At 40.7% G+C, this 21669-nt stretch overlaps 2 protein-coding genes and 1 long non-coding RNA gene across 4 annotated transcripts in view; 1 reads left to right on the top strand and 2 right to left on the bottom strand.

The window, feature by feature from the left end:
- HOXA3 (homeobox A3) overlaps positions 1-2680 on the bottom strand; it is an 85586-nt gene extending 82906 nt beyond the window's left edge. For both annotated transcript variants that reach the window (XM_089776649.1, XM_089776652.1), the window contains exon 1: positions 1034-2680. The gene's annotated coding sequence lies outside the window, so the exon portion shown is untranslated. The remainder of the gene's footprint in view (positions 1-1033) is intronic.
- Positions 2681-7219: 4539 nt separating this feature from the next.
- HOXA13 (homeobox A13) lies at positions 7220-10215 on the bottom strand. The gene is made up of 2 exons (XM_006138398.5): positions 9387-10215; positions 7220-8651 (listed from the first exon to the last, which is right to left on the bottom strand). Exons 1-2 carry the CDS (start codon positions 10057-10059, stop codon positions 8407-8409), a joined length of 918 nt encoding a protein of 305 aa, XP_006138460.1. The 5' UTR covers positions 10060-10215; the 3' UTR covers positions 7220-8406.
- A 50-nt stretch (positions 10216-10265) lies between these two features.
- LOC142827314 (uncharacterized) lies at positions 10266-17886 on the top strand. The gene is made up of 3 exons (XR_012901983.2): positions 10266-10377; positions 15366-15606; positions 16765-17886. It is a non-coding gene; the product is annotated as an uncharacterized LOC142827314 (long non-coding RNA).
- Positions 17887-21669: the final 3783 nt, after the last annotated feature.

The raw sequence follows: 21669 nt of genomic DNA, 5'->3' as shown, positions 1-21669 counted from the left end.
CACAACATGTCTGTAAACTTTTCAAACTAAACAAGAAGATCTCTAGTCATTCCCTTACCCATACTTGCTCCCTTCTTTCCATATGCTATTTTTATTTTGGTAAAGCTGTTTATATTTAGACATATGTCGACCATTAGCTACGGCTCAAAGCAACCCAAGCCTTCTTTGTATTAAGACCTATTCGTTTTTATGTCTATCCAGCGGCACCCCGAATGTGAACAGACTGGCTGAAAATACTGTGCTTTTCGATTATTTCTAACCCAGGCGGCTTAGCGCGGCGGATTTCTGATATACCAAACCAATCAAGCCACGCTTGGGGAGTCTGAATCAAGGTGATTAAAATTAACTTCGCATTCATTTCAATTCGCCAGCTACGGGATCCTGTGGAAATTTATTTCCGGACCTTCCACATTCGGCCAATCCAGACAGGCTAAATAACCGCCTTAAGGAAGCTATAAGGAAATTTGCTCAGTGATGGACTTTATTCTTGTAGGGGGCTCCCCCCCCCCTAATTCTGTGGCAAGCTTAAACCGTTACAAAAAGAAGTAAATGAACAACAAACTCGCTCGGAAAGAAACTCAACCGATTCCTTTTTCCATTGCAATTGAGAAAACGCTAGAGAAACAGACAAATCCAAATCCAACAGACTGGCCCCTTCATCAAATGCGCCTTCTAATCTTGGATCAGACTCTAAAACCCTTTGTTGTTTCCACCTAGCTCCGCAGCATCGTTTGGCAAGGTGGAGCCTGGCCCACAAGCGACCATCACAATTAATGCTTTTTGAAAGGACTTGACCCTAACTCAATCCCCCACACTTCTGAAGACAAATCTGTACTTCTGCCTGTACCGTGGAGAGAGCTAGATTGGAGGGGAGCAGGATGAGGAGAGGGCAGAAGGCTGAGAAACCGCCGCAAAGGCCTTCCCAATGACATTGCTGTACGAAGCACCGGCCCGCCACGGGTTTTAATCCAACCTCAGCAATAGGGAGAGGGAAAACACTGAGCAAGCTCGAGTAAATAACGTTCCGACTTACCCCAGCGTCCGAGATCTTCGTGCCTTTTCCAAGCATCAAAGAGTAGAGACCAACAATTAGAATCCCGCGCCTCGCTTGAGGAAACTCCAGACACCAAGTCAGCAGTGTTTGTTTGTTTGTTTGTTTTCCCCTAGACCTACAATATACCTGGTCCACAAACTATTTCTTCTGGCAGTCTCCACGGTTTTAATCTCACTCAGACCCTCTTAGGTTCATAAACTTTCTCATAGACCTCAAAACAGCCTATTTGGAAAACGCGCCGACATAACATTCTATTTCTTTTCTCAGCCCTGCTTAAAATGTCCTGCTGAAATGATAATACAACAGGGTGATTGCAATAGACCAAGTGCGGTATAATTCCATTGATTCCTGTCGAACTAGAGGAAAAGTCCAAGAGTTTTAGATCAGTGGACACCCTGACATTCCTCCCCAATACACCGTGGGTCACGGAACAGTAATGACCGTGGATTGTGCGTTGTAGGACTTGACCTTTACTACGTAGAGGAGGGCGCTTTCTTTCACGCTGCAGAGGGAGTGGGGGAAGGGAAGATGCTCTCTTTGGGGATCTTTAATCAGAAATCAGATCTAGGCGCTGCAAAGAGCACTGCATCTCAGCACGCTGGATTTTCACTGCGGCGTTTTCGCAGAGCATTAATGGATATTTGCATTCCATAGCTGCAATTAATGAGTCAAATCCATACATCGGAGGCAATCAGCAAGGAGAAAAGGACGCCACCAAGAAAACAAGCAACAATAGACTAAAACACTCAAGCCAAACCTACACTTTCCGGGAACTGTTCTGTCAGATAATAATTGTAATGTCAGCAAAACCGGCCTCAAGTGCAAAGAATCAGCAAGGTCCGTAGTATAATGTTGGGAAAGAGAATGACTATCCTTCGTAGTTTTCAACGCTTTAACCACCAGAAAATTAACAAGGACACCTCATCAAATCTTCATTACAATATTTTAAGCAAATTTACATGTTATGAATGGCTACGAACTGTCTTTGTATAGAATCTTTATATTAAATCCTGTTTTGATTTCATTACTAAAGCTACCTACCTGTGTATTATCTTTAACACACAGCAACATTTTGTAAACTTAAATTTGTGGTATGTGGCCTAAATACGTAACGTTTGTTCAGACATAAAAATTAAAGTCACTTGCTTCGAAGCATAGCCTAATTTTATATCCCAATAATTACAACTTTAAGCACAGCGACTGTTTTCTTTCAAAATGATTTCGTAGAAATCCAGTAATTTTAAACGGAAATAGTTTTAAGAAAGAGGAAAAAGATGTAGTTTTGCCATTAAACTAATTCCTTTTAGGAAATATGCTGCTGTCAAGTTTTATTTCCCATTGCAAACCACCTTTGTTAATGCCAGAAGTTAAAGGCGGAGATAGATTAAATACCATCTTATTCTCTTGCCGTGGAAAAAATACAAAACATTTGTTTTACTCTTCCGTCCTCATCAAATATCATAAAACATTTCCAGTGTATGGGAATTCTAAATCCAAAGTTCTAAGCACGTCAGGCATTAGAAGATTATAAATCAACATATTCAGACACTTGGAATTAAGGGTTATGCTGCCGAATCCTGCAGGAATTACAAAGTATAGGCTTCGCTAATCTTTTTATCTTTAATTATGTTTTGCATTTTTCATTGAGACAGAAATATTATCTTGGCATTACTGTTTCCATAAATGCTCAAATATATATGGCATTAGCTTACCTTCATCGTTATTTTTCTATATACAGCATCTTCCAGAGGCCTGGGAACGAAATTAAAAATATCTAGGTGTCTTTTATTTGTTTTGAGTTAAAAATTAAAATAATAATGAGAACTCTTCCAGAATATTTTCGTTTATTTTTAAATATATGCAAATAAAATGCTGAATATGTATAACACTATAAAACATTATAGACACAGTAACTCTAACCACTCCCCCCTCCATTTTAATATGTCCCTAACAATGTTGGGAATATAAATAATGTTTTTCTCAGACCCATGCGTACGAGAGTACTTTGTGGAATAATGTATCGCGTTTGTTAATTATTTTCGTTGGTGATATATTTACCCATAAAACACGTATTATGGACATATTTTAGAACATTGCGTCAGATTGGTTAGACGGGAATATGTAATACAACAGCAATTTGTACTTGAAAATGTGTATGCCAACAGTTTGCGGAAGGTAAATTAAAATAATAAATAACATACATGCACATACATATATGTATATATGTGTGTGTTTATGTATGTAAAAGGAAGATAGATAGATAGATAGATAGATAGATAGATAGATAGATAGATAGATAGATAGATAGATAAAAAAAAAAAAAAGCAAACGACCATATGTTCTACAGTTAAAAAGAAGAAAATGTAATTCTCGAAGTATCTTAAAATCATGCCATTAACCGATACCTCTTCATGTTTGGGGTCAGATTATTCCATAAATAAGTAAGTGACAGCCAATTTTCCTCTTCCTACATTTCATAGCGCGGTCCATTTTAAAGACTTCTTCAATTAATAAATCAAGTTGCACCGCTCATTCTTAATGTGTTATTAAATAATTTGGTGCATCGACGAGTAAAACAATCAGCCACCGATTATGTTAAATGCCTATATGAAGCCAGTTATTGGCTCAATTTTGCAAACCTCAACGCAAGTGAATAATTTTGCTCGAGTGAATAATCGCAGCAAGATCAACAGAACTCACATGACTAATATAATTAACGTAATTTAACTTCCCGCTGTATGGTTTGTATAGTCGGGGGCCTAAATCAGGAGGTGGATTGCTGGAAAACTGAAGGACAGTAACGTGCCTTAAAAAAAGAAGCGCGTTCTGTATTGCTAAACGTTCTTTCTGTGATAACAATTGAAGGCCCCATCCTTCGATTTTTTGCTGTTGGTGCATTCCCATTAACGCAACAGGATTACACAAGAACTAGACCCTGCTTTGAATTATTGTCATATGTCCGCACCTTGGTCCTAATCCCGCTTCTGCTGAAGTCAACGGGATTCTTCTATATAGTTAAACGGGAGCCGGAGAGCGACCTTTATTTGTCAGGAAAGAGGGCCTTATCCCATTTCCTTTGAAGGCAGTGGGAACTTGCCATGAATTTCAATGAGAGCAGGGTCGGGTCCAAAATGTTATGGGAAGCATCACAATTGCAATTGCACACTTTTTACACTATTGACTATGTAAACTGTGAAAATATGTAGAATATAACTCCAGTAAAATCGAGTTGCAGCGCAGGAATTCTTAGTAGATTTAGCTGGTAGGCAATCAGTCTGAATAAAATCTTCATTCATTTGTTCTAATAAAGAGTTACTATACATTATTTTAAAGTGATATTATTAAACCTGTTCACATTTTTAAACGCAACGAGCAGGCTCGTGGCACCTTGGAGACTAACCAAAATATATATCACGAGTTTTCGTGGGCAAAGCCCACTTCATCAGATGAGCTGAGTGGAGAAAAAAACTTTTTAAAAGATTAAACACATTTTTAAACGATTACACTTGGGTAATTTGTAACTGCAATTGCTTTTGGAAGAGTTTGCTAAACTATATATATTAATATAATATGGTTAGGTGCAAATTATATGCAACTTAAATTGCGCAATACACATATAAATTATACGCAATTTGGAGTATGTTGTGTATATAAATAAATAGAAATACACATACAGAGTACGTGCAAATGTAAAGAGGTGTGCCTGTACTTGTGTTTCTTCAGTCAAACTAACAATTATAACGAAACGGAGAAAATGTGCAGACACGTTTTGCGTCTATGCCAATATATATATTCTGGATTCGACAAATTGAGTGTCTAAGCTAACATTTCTGATAACTGAAAATATGTATGAAAGCAATAAAAAAACACAAACGGCTAACTATATGTAGTGAATAATGAGCGCATCTGAGTATATATACATATAGTTTACTATATAGCTAGTTACAGACATATAGTTACCTTTCCTCTACTACATTCATATATGTTTTCAGTAAGCAAAAGTGTTAGTTACGACACTGAATATGTCGAATTCAGAATTGTAACTAATTCTAGTGTACAGTACAGCGGGCGCTTTTACATTTCCTTTTACTGCAGCTTTGAATGCTACAAAAACAAATTAAAGAGTATGACTCAACTCAGCCTTACGGTGAGATTCTGCTCTCAGCTACCTCCAGCGCAAATTTGGAGAGCTTCTGTGAAAGCAAGTGGGCTTACTGAAGAAATACTTCAGTGGAACGGAGCAGAAGTGGGCCTGCAGTCAGATGTTCCCCTGCAGAATGCAATGATGTACCGGTCTGAGCACCCTCTTGCTTAGCGCAAGCGTTCCACGGTTAATTAGGAAAACGCATACAGTATCATCTGTTTGATGCGTCAGTAGATGTCTGTTCTCCGCTACCCCTGTACCCATCAACGGACACCCTCTCCTGCAGCTCTTAGGCAAAACTCACATGGCATCAGTGAGGCTGTCGAATATCCCCGGAAGAGCCCAATTCAACAAGATGTGCAACCCTCCAAGTTCAGTCGGGGTTGAGGGAAAGTCTCAGAAGATGCTTGGAACGTTGCACAGTTTGCGTCTGTGCTTCCGAACGAATGGGTCACAATCGCAGTGTAATTTGCAACTGTTCGACAGCCTCAGTCATTCCATCCGCACACACTCCAAACGAACCTCTTCGATACTTTGCAGGGGTAGGTTCTTCTTTTCGGCCCCGTGCTCCAGTCAGAACAGTTTCACTTATTTTCTTGTATACCTTTTTTTCCCAAAATAGAGCCAATATAAGTCGTTGCATTTGAAATACTGTATGGTTTTATTTTCGATGATTTTCTTAGCCATCCAGTGAAATGTAGTTAAAATTTTTGGTATTTACTTTTTACTGAGTGAAATGTAAAAGTGACTGACATTCGAAGAGCTACAAATGGCGGTAATAAGTACTATCGCTGTTACTGGGTTGTTGCGTGATTTCGCCTTACATCATTTTTAAAAATATAAAAATTAATTTCCCTCACACACTGCATGAAACCTGCGGGCAAAGTCAAAATAAAATGCTGTAAGCTTTCTACACAGGCTTGAGTTCTTAGAAAGTCAGCTGGCATTCTGAAATATTAAAACGCATTATGTGAAATCTCGCAGACATAAGAAGTTCCTGGAAAACAGACATTTCTTCCCTGCATACTTATCCCAGGATTGCATTAAAGTCAGACTTGTAGATCTCAGCTCCAGAAAGGCCTCTATTTTGACCCATGAAGGGATAGATTCCTTTGAATTTCTGAACTTGTAATCCTAGAAGTCTATAGTTAGTATGGTATACGATACTTTTATTTGCCGTAAAAGTTTTCCAATAATTCTAATTAGGGTAGCAGACCACCTTAGAAGACAGGAAAAAAGTCATTGAAGACAATTTCTTCGCGTATCACAAGTCTTGTCAACTGTTAAAGACATTTACAAGATTAAAAGGCTGCTGTGCAGCTTTTTAACAGAAATTACGGTCTTCTAGACTGAGAATATCTGAAAACTGATTTTCCCGGTCGTTCAGTTTATAATATTGCTCGAAAATATAATTATGAAGTAAAATATCATATATCATTTTATATGTTTTACTTTCTATCTGACACATGTCCCATCCGGACAAAAAGAAGTAAGAATGGTAATACAAGGGCCAAGTGACCAGCCTTCCATTACAGCTCTCTAGCTACAAAGACGAATTGGAAACGCGAGGTGGCGCCCTTGATCTACTAATCCTAGAGACGACTATTCATGAGCTGTCAAAAGTCAAGGTCACAAATTGTCTTTTTTCGTCAAGGTCAAGGTTTAAGGCCTTCCTAGTCCTGTCACTTCAACAAATACCAAAACCTTCCCGCGTAGACATATCCAGCCCTAGCAATAAACCTTAAATACTGCAATCTCTGCATTTGCAGGTCTTCTAACAACTGTTTCTCATTTTCATTCGGGGCTCCGGCATTACACTGATATCATCCCCCCTCCTCCCAAAATACCTGACACTTTAACCTGACTGAAACATTTATAGTTTAGTCAAGAGTCCCATCCCCAGCTAAATAATTTACTGGGAAAATATTAACCATTTAGGTAATTGAAGAGAACGTTATTACAAGACAGATATATTATTTTCACGAAATGCACGTAAAATATGAAAAAAATAAAGAGCATTTCAAGTTTTGTTACAGTGACTATTTTATTAACAGTATTAATGATACTAGGTCTATCTACACGTCTTGGGTTTTCATTTTCAGTAGAAATATAAAAATAAGGGTGCACAAATACATTTTCACAGTGCGCTGATTTTTTTTTTTTATTATTTACAAGATAGCATCTTATAGTGAATAAAAACAAAAATAACGTGCTGGTTGAAATAACTGTTTGGATTTAAAAGGTGCTGTAAAATGAAATCCCTAAACTTTTTAATGCCGCCTCAGAACATACAATAAACAAGGTAAATAATTACGTAGAGCTCAAAATAGAGAAGGTAGAAATAAAAATATTTCTGGGAACACAAAATATATTTTCAGTTTGGAATTCTCCTAGATTTTTTTTTCCAGAAGGGGTCTTTTTTATTATAACAAAATTCCAACATTCACGTATTTGTATCCACCCAAAAGATAAACACTTTGAATTAACTTGGATTTACATATTTAATAATTCTTGAAGACCATGTGAGATTTAATATATGGATGGGTCTTTTAGAAAATATCTGTCATGCCGTCTGCAGAATGCCAAGAAATCAGCTATTTAAAAAAATAACTCAAAAAAAGCAATTTTCAGAGAAGTATGTTTTTCTATCTCCAATAGTTTGCATTGTTTTTAATTTGCTCTACAGAGCTTCCATCCTTGCTGATGCCTCTGAAATTCTTATTCAGAACCTTCTTTTCATGCATACAATGCAGTTCTTTAACATACAGTAATTGTATATTTTCACTGTGATTTACCTGAGCAATAATTCAACATGCAGTTTGAATTGCAATGGAGGAAAACATACGTTTATATCGAACTTCTTATTTGAACCAGCCTTCAGATTATAACCATTAATAGTGTTCTAGAATACTAAAGTCACAGAAATACTTACAAGATTTTCAGTAAAATGTGCATCTTAAACTGAAACAGAGCATTTGAGAACTGGGCATTTGGGCTCTATAGTTTATCATTTAAACTGGTCTGGATTTCGAGAGTACAGTCCTAACCATTTCCTACAGTAATATTTTTAAATGTTATAATTCCCAAGATACAGATCTCTTGTTATGAAATAAGAGGTTCATTGTCTTTTTTAATTATTATTATTTATTTTAATCTGGACAAAAATAGTTTTGAAACCTCTGGGCTGCTGCTTCTCCATTTTAATCCATTAACTGGTAGTCTTCAATTTGTTGATAACTTTTTTCTCTTTGACCCTCCTGTTTTGGAACCAGATTGTAACCTGTCTCTCTGACAGATTTGTAGTTGCCGATATCCGTCTTCGTTTGTCCTTGGTAATGAATTTATTTGTAGCATATTCTCTTTCGAGTTCTTTTAATTGAACCTTTGTATAAGGCACTCGTTTCTTTCTTCCCCGTCTGTACGAGCTAGCATCTGAGGGGTGCGACACGACGTCTGGAACAGAAAAACCATGGATGTAGGCATTATACAATTAGTACTGATTAGGACACCGTCAAATTGCACAAAGGTTAAAGCTACAGCGAACTTTTACTCTACCAAGTTCAACAGGCTTACATTGGCCATGAAGCTACCCTTAATAATATGGGGGGGGGGGTGTTTTGTAGCAAACTGCACTAAACTGAAAAGGCTTCATTCTCTCTCTCTCTCTTTCTCTCTCTCTCTCTCTCACACACACACACACACACGCCCTGAAGGAAACATTCAATAATTTATGGCAATAATTTATGAAGTGTGCAAGCTGCACTATTTATGAAAACAGCTTGATAAGCGTGAATGCTTAATATACCTCTCTCTCTCTCTCTCTCTCTCTCTCTCTCTCTCTCTTTTGCAGATTTTTCAGCTATTTCCATTTCTAAAATGCAGTTCATAACTCAAGTGGGCATACCTGGCATTCTGGAGTAAAGTTACACCTGGCCAGAGTACTACCCCCAGAGCGAGTAGAAGTGTCTGTGTGTGAGGGGGTGGGGCAGGAAAGGCAGAGGGGTGAGTTTTAAGGGTCGCGCGAATGTTGCAAAAACTAGAGCACCACCAGCACCCAAGGAAACGCAGCAGCAGCCAACGCAACAGCGCGAGCACAGCCCCCCTACTCCTCGGAGGAGCTCTAAGGCTAACAGTGGCGATAGTAAACCAGATTAGTGCAGGAGGACCCAAGTCATGCAGGTGCATTACCCGGCAGAGTGGATTTCCAGAGGTGGGGTGGCTGGGTTTGCTCTTTGGGGCAGTACACTTGCCCATTCCACCCACTGGTGATTGCCCAGGGCTGGTAACTCTCCATGGGGAGCAAGGGCTCATGCCTGGGCTCTCCGGGACCTCCAATCGTGGGCACCACCGGCATATCCAAATAACTCGGCACGGGCTGGTAGGGGCCAGCGGCGTAGCCCGGGTAGAAAGCCAGCTCCTTAGCCCGGGAGGTGAACTCTTCGCCCGAGACCGAGGTGTCCATATATTTGTCCGCAAAAGTGGAGCCGGGCTGCGCGCAGGACTTGATGGCGTTGTGGTGGGTCATGCGGCAGGGGTAGTAGCCGCTGCCAAAGTAGCCGTAGGGCAGGGCGGCCCCGGAGGAGCTCTGCACGGCCGCCGAGCACGGGCTGCACTGTTTGACAGCTGGCTCAGCCATGCCAGAGGCTGGCGCCTCGCTCGACGTGTAGGCAGCCGTGCTGGGGGCGGCCAGGGATGCAGGATGAGCCATCAGATTCCGGCACTGGTTGGCCGCCGCCGCCGCCGCGAAGTTGCTGCCTGCATGAAACCCGTCCATGTTCTTATTGATCTCCTCCAGGCTGTTGTCGTAGAGGAACATGACGGGCTCGATCCAGCGGGGATGGAGGAGCACGGAGGCTGTCATAGCCCGATCAGCATTGAGACTAGTGGCTCTTTTTTAAAAGCCCCAAAGACTGAAAAAAGAGATACTAAATCTCCGAGACTTGACCAGAGCTGACGCGCCAGTGTCGCGCCAGGCGAGAGCCCATTGGCCCGCCCGGACCCACGTGATATGCAAAGCAGCTGATAAACATCTGAGGAATAAAATGAAGATAATTAAATAATGTAATAATCGCGCAGGGGCTGGAATTCCAGCAGCGGACGGCACAGACCCGGGGCTGCCCCTTTCCACTCACAAGTGTGCAGGAGCGGGGGGGAATAAAAGGTTTGCAAAGAAGAACAGGTATTTCCCCTCCTCCCTTCCCCCCCAGGCGTGATTTTCCCCCAGTCCAGTCTGTGAAATAATTTCAGCATGATCTCCGTGCTATTTGCAATATCACTGAAATTCAAATCCCTCTGCATTTCAACTGTTATTTGCCGATCGATCCGCTGGTGGGGTGGGTTTTTTTTTTTAATCTATCAGTCCCTCACCTTAAATTCATACAGGTGTTGCCTAAAGCGACCGTGACATAGTATTGATTTTTAATTCTTCAAAAGAAAATGTGTTAACGTTCCTTCGCATTATCACCAGAATAGGTGAAATATTTTAAGAAAATGATTTTCTTTCTGCCCGTTTAAATTGGCTTGAACAGAGGCGGCGTTTCATTCATTTGATTCTCTTTATTTTTGTTAAAAAAAAAAGCATAAAAAGTAGGATTAGAACAAATGGGTCAAGAAATACAGATGCTCCATCATGGGTTTTGAGACAGAAACGGTTAACCAGCTCTTAGTATTAACCTAAGTATATTATTTATTATTTTAATCATAAATTGCGGCCTACAATTCTAATTGAATCTTCTCTGACTGTAACATATTACCGAGGATTATATTATGTGCATGACTGTCCTCAGTTATTTTTGTTGGAAAAAGTTGCTATGCTAAAGTCTATTTTTGTCGTATCAATTTAGTAATGCTTGGAAAAGGAATTGTGCTTTCTTTTTAATGAAAAACGCATTAATTTTAAAAAATAACAAAAAAAAACAGTGGGGCATTTTAATAAACACTGTTAATGCTAATACAATTTTTCACTGTATTTGCACATAACTGTACAGTAAATGTTAATACATAAAGCCTTTTAGTCGAACTGTTATTCAGTGGATGACCTAGGCATAAATATGCAGTTGAATTAAATGTAACGCATTAATTCCAAAATAATGTGTCTCGACTGTACTTATATGGACAAAAACAAGAAAGATACTCAGATTGAAAGCTAATTTTTTAGCTGCATGGTTCATTGTTGTATGTCTGACGCCGCGATCTATTATTAACTAGCTATTGACGTTACTGCATTGTTTTCAGTGCCTTACTACGAGCATAGCGTTATAAGATAGGTATCGTTTGGGGGCTGCCTTTTCCGTGAACACTGCAAAGAACAGATTTGCTAGCTAGTTTAACTATCACTTTGTTGATTATCTGTTTTCAAAGACAGACACAGAGAGGTATGTATGGAAGGGCATGGAATAGTATGTCACACATGTGATTGTTGTCATTTGCTACTTATTTAATAATATTTCTCTCCATTGTGGCCACTATATAGTTCTCGTTTTATTTCCTATGATCTTTTCCGCATTCCTTTTGATGACCAAGTGCAAATATTTATCTCCAGCATTTTTTCCCCTTTCTTTCAGGCTTCAATTTTGAAACCTGTGGCGTCCCCAAAAAGCTGCTTAGCTGGCATTACTGGTGTAGATTTGTTTTCCCTGGTTTATTTCTCTCGTTCTTAAAAACGCATTGCAACGGGGGAAAACAATAAACCCCAGCTATATGGGCAGTGCTGTTTTACATACGGGTTAGACACGGCTAGAGGCCAAGGTCAAGTTGAAAGTTGTAGTCTAGCCAATGTGAGAACTGTCATTCAAAGCTTGAAGACCCTGTCTGATTTGTTAAAAAGGAGCAGCCAAGAGAACAGTAATCCCTCTAGCTATCCTCTCACTTGTGCCCCCCTCCCTTCTTTTACTCAGCTTTAAAGCTTTTTCCGCCTATCTGCCTCTGGTTTTCAAGTCTCTTCCTACAGTTCTAGAGAAGCCATGTGAAACTGTAGCTTTGAGACGGGATGCAAACTGTACAAGAAGGGTGGGGGCATCCGGTATGCTGTTTTTGTTTACCCTCTTGGCTTTGTTCCAACTCCCTGTGCAAAGGGGAGAAGGGAGATTAAATTAAAATGATCACACACACACAATTTGTAGGCTGGAATTGGGGGCATGCGTGCATATTTCTGCTGATCAACCCAGTGTTATATTTGCCCTATCTCTTATTTCCACCAAAGTCATATTTAATAGGACCCATCCTTTCCCCCTCAAAATCGTCATAATAGCATCTTAACCGAAATAACTATGGACTACAAAGGAACTTTCCTGTTTGTTCTGGTTACCTTGATTGTTTTGCTAGCACTCAAGTTTAACGGACTATGGGCATTGAGAAAGTAGGAAGATGTCAGCAATTTCCAGCTACATTTTTAAACCCCTTGCATTCTCATCCTATAAGAACAGAATTCCTTTTTGATTTAATGAGTACCTTCAACTAAACAGTAGAACTAACTCTGTAGTTTGAGGTCTGCCAGATATCGAGCAGAACCAATGGTATTCGAAAATAAGGAACTTTGTCATGAACAGTGGGTTAGGGTTAGTGAATTATTTGAATTTACTTCCCGATGTACAAACTATTCTCTAACTCTAACTGAACACCTTTGGAATCCCAAAACAAAGTATTAACTAATTCCGCCAGAGACTATTCAATCATTACTTTAGTCAGTTGGTTTAATTTGACAATGTTCCACAGAATTATTTATTAGAAAAGCAATACGATCATTTAAATGCACCTATATATTCAACGGAGAGAGACTAGTGAAAAGCTTCTGCAAATGTGTTGTCCCTTTGACATTAGGCAAGGTCAGAAATATACCAACAAGTGATAAAGCATCAGCTTTTTCTTGAAACGTCATGGCGAACCTCCACAGTGCTTTATAATATTGGAAAGAAATAAATCTGTTAACCAGGTTTCCTATGAAAGGAGTATTAATTCCACTGGTTTTTGTTTGTTTGTTTGTTTGTTTGTTTTTTTGATCGGAGGTATATTCATCTAGTAAATGAACACGCTGCCTCATCTTTCAAGGCAACCGTATTTCATCTTGTATCGAATACGCCGTGAAGATCCTCCTCGCTCCTCAGTTACACCGGAGTAACTCGGGATTAAGTCCACCAAGATGTACATTAAAGCGGGATTTGGCCATTGTAATTTGCCACGGGCACGTCCTACATTTTTCACGCAGCCAACACTTTCACCGAAGTGCAGGATTTTGGCCTTACACCAAAAATAATTAATAAGCTGTAAATATATTGCTATGATGGAAATATGGTCACGGTTTTTTTCACCCTCACAGCTTCTCTTGAAATCACACATTTAGTACTTTCAACTAAATGCCATGTTTTGCGAAGAGAGAATTTATAGGTACAGAATTCCTAGAAACCTAATGGAGAAGGGCTTCCTTAGAAGGGGTTCTTTGTGTGGTAGCACACACACACACACATCAACAGTACCGCAGGTACACCCACTTACAAATAATTTTATTTCTTATAACATAATAAAATCCAAAGAATCGCTCCATAAACAATCCAAAACTCTAGGTATTAAACGGAAACCCAATCCTATTTTCCCACCCTTTTAATAGAGCTAATTAATAATCTGAAGGGAAAACGTGGGTGTTAACTCCAAACATAGGTTAGTCACAGTTAAATCTTTCTAAACAAGTTAAAAGAACTTTGTGGGTGTAGGACGATGTTAGTAACTAAGATTAGTCTCCATGTCTAAGAGCAAGGGATCCCGGAAGATTGAAGAATAAATGATAGTAGGATCAGATCTTTAATCGAATTTGATTTTAATGAGCAAATGAAATTTACCTGTCATTACATTAATTTGAAGACGGGCTGTCAACGCTGGCTTCTTCCATAATTTCATCGCATCAAGTATTAAGATAAACATTGCTCGGTTCGCTTTAAAGACACTTTGGATTTCAGGATATTCATGTGTTTCTAATGTAACTAAGCAGCTTTACGAGCAGCATTTGCAGGACATCTTAACTCTCTCCCTCCCACTGTGTTCTGAGGCGTTAAGATAATTGCAAAATAAGAAGAAATGTGTAAAAGAGCATGCAAAACTTCCTAAAAACTCTTAACATATTAATAAATAAAGATGCATTTCCTTTCAATATGAAGATAAAACTCCCTAGGAATGAGTTAAATATTTGTATAGCTATACCCGTCCAGTCATGCTTTAAACTACCGCATCAGATAAATAAGGTACACTCAAACCGAGTGTAACCATTTTCTTTCATCCACAATGTTGGATATTGTTTCACATGCAATATTTATTAACATTAGTGATCAGAAGCATCATCTTTCTCTGAGTTTTTTTATGCCAAACGGAGACATACTGGAAAACATGTTGGGAATATAATTCAAAAAGAGGCTGGAGTGACCCAACAGGTTTTGTTTATGTGAATGCCAAGTTCCTTATTGTCATTTTCTCATTGTTCTGTAAAGTTTTTTCCCCGCCATGCACGTCGCTCCAGAGAGATCCGGATTATTTCTCGTTGATATTTGATGGATTAAGTCTTTTGAGATTAATGGAAAGCATTTTATTAAACTGTAGTAGAAATACTTTGATAAACAGAAGCATACGTGTGAAAACTTTCCGTAAGCAGTCGTTTGGACTGATGGTATGCAATGATACAGTCCCACCTACAGTTTCAATTAATTTTGCCTTGCCATGTAAGGTATGGAAGATTCCTCCATAACCAGTTCAGCCCGTTTCCACGAGGAAAACAATAAAAAAGTAAATCATGGTAAAGATGTCAGACCGTGTAGGGCGGAAGTGGATAGTCGTTTTATCAGGTCAATTACATGCTTCTGTGGAAAAAGTTCCACTCTGAACAAGTATTAAGAGCAGATAGCAATAGATTAATCAAGTGCTAATGTCTTCTAGAACTTGGGCTAGCGGTTGACTTTCATAATCTAGTGGTTGGGAGTAAATCACTTTATATCTTATCTACTAAATGGTCACAAATTTGAAAAACAAAATAAAAGCAGGGTGTACTGAGCCCCAGTTGCTTATATTTTCCACTTCTGCTGGGCGCTTGTATTAATTGCTACCACATGATTACATACTACATGGTTACTGATTACAATTAAACTTATCCCGCAAGCTTTCTCCTAAGTAGTTCTTCCTTCGTTGCAGGCCCACTGTGCCATTTACAAAAGAACGAGAAGAGGTGTTTGAATGTAAAGACCTGAAGCGTGCAGGAGAAATATTTATCACAAGAGCCTTTATCGCCATAACTATTCCTTTAATAGTTTGCCCTTTCAATAACTTGCTATGACATTAACCGGACTGGATTTTCCCTGCCTGGAGGAGAAGCAGTTTCTTTACTTGTTGGCGCTAACCGTGAAACCAAATCTTCCCCTATGAAAACACCGAGGTAATTATAGGCAAGAAGGCTGGATGCGGGGAAGGGGGAAAAGACACCATCCATTAAATATTGGACATCTTTGCCTTTATCGCGAGCCAGGCGTTCGAGCGTATTTTCCTAATGGACTTGTTTCTTCTCTCTTCAGCGGTGACTTTAGCGGTCAAAATGTTAAGCTGGCGGACACACTTTACCTATCATTTCCGCACTATCCTGAACCTGAACTCCTTTTCTTTCCTTGCTGGAACTCTGGCTAGATTATATAGTGCAGAGGGGCTGGGATATGTAAAACGCGCCTTCAAAGACATAGGGACCACTAAACGGAAGGGAATGAAAAGTGTCTGAGTCCCCTCACAAAGCGATCGGTACAAGCTACCCGATCCAATAGGCGATCCTCTATGTTGCTATGACCACGTGGAATCCAGTGAAACCGGTACGTTTTACTGAAGGCTCTGACATTGGCAGGAGAGTCACAGCGTTTCTGTTTTGTGGTAGGCAAGCGCAGGATGGAGTAATAGTCCCATCATGAAAGTCTGCCCTCAAACAATCTGAGTCTATATGTAGCCTTTGATATGGCGAGCGTGGTTGCTTCATTTATGGATCCAATAAACTACACTCTGTATTGTCACAATGCCTATGACTAGAAAGTGCATCATATTGATCAGGAATAGCTCCTGAATTTCATGCTCTTGAAAGAAGCGCCAGATTGTCTATGGCCTTTCTCGCGTTTAAGTCAATGGGAATGTTGCCCTTTAATGGCCCCCAGGGTCCCTTGTGCTCTCGAGCTCACTGGATTCAAAACCGAGTGAAATCAGTGAGCTAAAACCTTGAATGTATCGTGTTGGCAAAGCTTCTATTGAAATCACGGCGTGTAGGATTTGGCCCAAGGGGGCAGTGTTTGCAGACCTGAGGGCAGCAACTGGGCCCATTATTTCGGACTGCTCTCTCTCTCTCTCTCTCTCTCTCTCTCTCTCTCTCTCCCGGTCATTCTTTGTATTTCTGAGTGGGGGCCCGTCCGTAGAAATACACTAGGTGGCTACTATGTTTCAACAAGGAGAATTGCTTGTAGATACACCTGCATCGTATTAAGGTGCACTGGATTTTCGGAGCACCTGTGCCTATTACCTGTCGCGTGGTTGAATGCAAGTGTCACATTTTGTCCTATTTCAGGTGTCAGCGATCGGTTCTCTTATAGGACTCTTTCCAGCTTTGCGATTTGCTGTTGACTGCCTGGAGCGCCCTGTTTCCTTCCTCCAGTTCATAGCGTTTCCTGAACACTCAGGTCTGATGAAAATCTAAGATTGTCATAAACATTTCTGATGTTCAATTTATTTGGTTGCATCCAATAGCAAGAAGCACAGAGTATCAATATGATAAATTGTATGAATTTGCAGAGTACACAGAGATGTACAAAATATGTATCCACAATAAAAGACCCCCCCCCCCCAAAAAAAGGAAACGTAACATCCAGTTGGCATTAAATGTGTTGCTTACATCCTTGCCGTGGTTGGTTTTTACAACGGGTCCTTTTCGGATGATATTTGCAATTTGACTCATTAAATACATTTATTTTCAACAAAGAGATTTATTTAAGTCTGGTGTTTTTAATTAGCAAATTGAAGAGGTTTTGCATAGGAAGGCACTGCTATAGCCGGCGTCTAAATGGTTACATTAACCATACATTTCTAATCTGTGAGCGGCTGGGGTGTAATATTACGCTACACGTGAACATGATCCTACAAAAATAACGAAGGAAGATGGCTTCAAAAGTGCTGTGACCTTATCTGCACAATCTTATTGTCATTCTCGGGGCAAATAGGTTACAGAAAAAACATTGGTATCTTCTTACAGATTTTCAGTATCCTCGTTTATTGTTCGGAATGCTTCAGAATCAAATTAAATTAAACCAAGATATTAATCCGCACATTAGAATTAGTTTTGTGTTTCACTTATTTACCAAATTGTATTTTACTTGATTAGTATACTCATAGAACTAGTGGAACAAGAAAAGGCCCTACATTAACGTATTGGGCGGTATTTTGCAGGTTAGGTTCATACACCACCAGCCATGCAGCAAAGCTATGTTCAATTTAAATGCACGTACTAATATATTTATGTTCGCAGTGTAGTACGATGTTAAATACATGTCCTAAATGAAAAGTTTTGAACGTAAAATAATACCAAACAAGTTCATAATATGTAATGGCATGCATTTCTGAATGTATACTTTACTCTCTTTTACATTTTATTTTCCCTATAGTTTACTGTATTTAGGTCTACTTTATTACATGAGAAAATGCATCCCTCTCTTGGTGGCTATTTACTCTGTATTTTGGAGAGATGAATGGAGGTAGCTTCTTAGGCTACATTTGAAGATCTTAAGCGTCAATAAATAAACACAATCAGAACTTCACTAACAAGCAAAATATGACAACGTTCATTTTGTTTCCTCTTCCTATACATTACTTACTGCTTTACTTGTCTTAATTTGTATGCACTTTGCAGGAGGGACCTTCTCTTCACACTTTGGGACGCCTCCAGATTGGGGCCTGTTAGTACTATCATATAATTAAAAAACCTACCTGCAGTAGGCCCGATCCTGGGCTCACTAAACCAAATGCAAAGCACCCATTGACTACAGCAGGAGAAAGGATGAGTCACAGATGTAAATGGCTTTAGGCCAGCAAAAGTAGTAATTGCTGGGGTTGATCTGGCACACAAGAATCTCTAGCTACACTAGAGATGTCAGACCACAGAGTCTTCTCACGTGGTGAGAAGGGAGTTGCAGGTCTAAGCTAAGGTACTCGTACTAGGAGGAAAATTCAGACTGGGCTTTTAGTTTAACTGCTCAAAGTACTATTTGGTGGGACTTAGAAAGGAAGTGTTTCTATGCTGGCATTTCACGCACCTCTTCTTAATAGCCCATGCCCCATGTAAACTAAGGAAAGCCTACCCACTAAGGGTTAGCCCGCTATTAAATGCACCCAGTAATTCTTTAACCCGGATACCTAAACGTAGGGAATTCCACAGTCACCATGCACATAACTAAAGGCTCCCTTCCTGCAGATTTAACTACGGTTGTGTTAGTGGCTGAATATCCGCCACTTATTTCTTACTGTGAAGTAGCTATTTGGGGCCTGCTAGTAATTACCTGCTTTCATCCACTTGAAAAAAGTCATATTTCTTTAACATTTTTGGGGTAGAAGGTGGTGTTATGTCAGGGCACATGTCATCGCCTGGCGCAAGGGTAATTCGATGTAACCTAAAGTAACGACCCGCGTGTCACACTACATGAGACATTTAAATGCTGATCTGCCGGAGCCAAGAGTTATGTTTAATTGTCGCTATTAAGTAGCTGCTCGTGCTATTCTCGAGGCACTCAATAGCCAAGCCTGTTGATGCAATATCCATGAAAAGTGCAATGGACCTGCGAATAGCATGTCCGAAACCCGTTTGGATGCAGAGAATATGTTTACACTTTTCCCCGAGTGGTCCGTGTCAGCCACAAGCAAATCAACAATGTTACCAAATAAAACTGGCTACATTGCCATGGGAAGACAGGACAGGCGATCAGCACCAGGAACACATGACCTATTAAAGAACAGAATGTATAACATCCTGACTGTTGAGTTTCGAACATTGCAGTCTATGCAATAAAACCCCGGGAAGTCTTACCCTCCCGCCCCCCCAAAAAAGTAACAATCGATCTATCTCAGTGGAGGAAGGCATAATCTAGTATGTCAGTATCACTTTGCATGGCGTGGATCTAACACTGTAAATATCCGGCAAATAAAAGAAAGTTGAGTTCGTTGTCAATGTATTGTAGCGGGGAGAAGAAAAAATATGATCTCCCTCCCCCCCGGTATCTCAGACGTGTCTAAAGGAGAGGTCAGCAGTTTGTATGGAAATTATGCTGAGGTCCCGCCACCCATCAGTCACGACTTATTTAACCTTTGGTCGATCCTTTCTGTACTATGGAAGGACTTAAGAGTCACAAGGAAAGACAAATTGTATTTGACACATTTGTTGGGAAAGGGATACTGAGTAAGTTGGTGTGTATGGGGAAGGGGGGAGATTTTAAAAAATGGAAGCAAGATCTGGCCTTAAAGGAGTATGTAGCTTGGAGGACTAACATAGCAAAGATGAACGACCACAAGCATAAGGTGCTGGGAACCATTAAATCCAATAGCAATCAATTATCAAGAATGCTGTGTCAATTTGATTGAAAATTTCAAATTCTGCTTGCTATATGTAGTGTCTAGATGCACACCAGCGCAGACATCTTACTAGAATCTACAAAAATCCTGTTATAAAAAGTTATAAAAGGACTTCTAAAAATTCTGTGCATGGAAAATGTTCACAGTTGGGTTGAAGGAGTTGAGGACTAGCAGTGCTGTTTGCTGGGGCCGCAGTATTTGACAGAAACACTGAGAATTTTCTCAATGAACAAAATATAATTTATGACCAATTTTTTTTAATTCAAAAGTCGGGTGCCTAAACTGAAATCTCCTAATTCGGTCTGCGGATACGTGAATACAAATGATCTGACGTCCGAGGTGTTGATACACCGGTCTGAAGTCTTTAGGAACTGCAGATACTCAGCATCTTTAAAAGCAGGTGGTTTTTATTTGGGTCACGGTGGATTTAGGAGCCGAACTTTTGGCCCCCAGGTTTGCACACGTTCGCCTTCGGACCAAGCCAATTGCTAAACCGAGCAACAGGGGAGGGGAGAGGTTCTGCAAAAGAGGTTGAGGATAGGGCCACTAATGGAAGAAGTGGCATGGCAGATCACAGGAGTGTATTTGTGGGAAGAACTTTTGCATCCTCTCGTCTGCATCCCCCGAAAAGCCTGGGCAGGCGGAGCCGACTGTCTGGAGATAGGCTGTCGCCGAGACACATTAACAGAGGCTAAGTAAGAGATGGCCGTGACCTGAGTTCCGTAGGGCATAAATAGACTAAGACACAAAACGAGCACGGAGAGTAGGCAAATAAACCACCTAGCAGAATGATCAGTCCTACACACGCCGGGGCTGGGAGAACTCCCGTGGGCCTGCGAACAGACACAGGACTCGGGCCCCTTTTGGGTTGCCCGAGTTTCCGCAAATCCCAAGGTGATGCTAACCTCGGTTGCAGCGGGTATCCCGCACCTTAGCGCCACGGGCATCCCGTCTTACTTCTGCAGCTCCCCCTACACACCAGCATACCCGAACCCCTCGGTTGTGTGCCCAGGAAATGGAAAGATCTGTAGGGTCCGATATGGACCGCAAAGCTCACGTATAATGAATGGCCCAAGGGTAATTCAGAAAACTCCCAAGTACGTCTCCCGGCTCGCTAAGACAAAATAGGAACCAAAATGCTTCTGTCTACCAAAACCCAGCTGCACATTAAGACTCAACGCTGTGCAGGCTCCTGGGTGCGCGTGTGACTTCGCTAGACACAGTGCCACGCTGCGGGGCCGTTGTTACAAACAAATCACACGTATTGCAAATGCAAAAACACAGATCTAGATGCGAGGGGCAATTTGTCTTCCCGAATTTAGAACTGCGGCGAGAAAGAGGGCGATCATCGGCAGCCTGGCAAATGGAGCTTCCCCCTGGAATCCGGATCACCAGTCACTGTCCTCTTGAACTTGACCAGGGGGAAGGTTTGGTCTTGACACCTCTAGGGGGCTGTGCTGCCTTTGTCTGGCACCTGAGCCTTCCAATCGTGGGAAAGGGGGAGAAGAAATCCAGGGGACACGTTGGGCTTTGCCTGTCGGCTGATGACAGGAACTGCGACTTCCCAGAGACTCCACTTCGTAGGGTGGCTCAGTTAAGGCAAATCCCAACTCATCCGCACAGAAAGGAAATGGCCGGGAGACTCGTGCGGAGGAGAAGGAAGGGGTGGAAGTTGTGCGTCCGAAATTCCTGGGCAAGATCATTGCTGTCTGATGGCTCAACCTGAGCTGCAGTTGCAAGCCATTCCCACTAGATGTCTTACCAGTTAATGATAATTGAAGGGCTCTGTCCTCCGAGTTGCCACAGAAAGTCCGATTCTCCGGACTCTTTGAAGCCTCCTATCCTGTTTTGAAAGTAA

Source organism: Pelodiscus sinensis, chromosome 2 (genome assembly GCF_052426305.1).
Source record: "Pelodiscus sinensis isolate ZL-2025 chromosome 2, ASM5242630v1, whole genome shotgun sequence".
NCBI classification, from domain to species: Eukaryota; Metazoa; Chordata; order Testudines; family Trionychidae; genus Pelodiscus; species Pelodiscus sinensis.
Note: the sequence above shows the minus strand (reverse complement) of the source record. Positions and strands in the feature narration are given on the sequence as shown.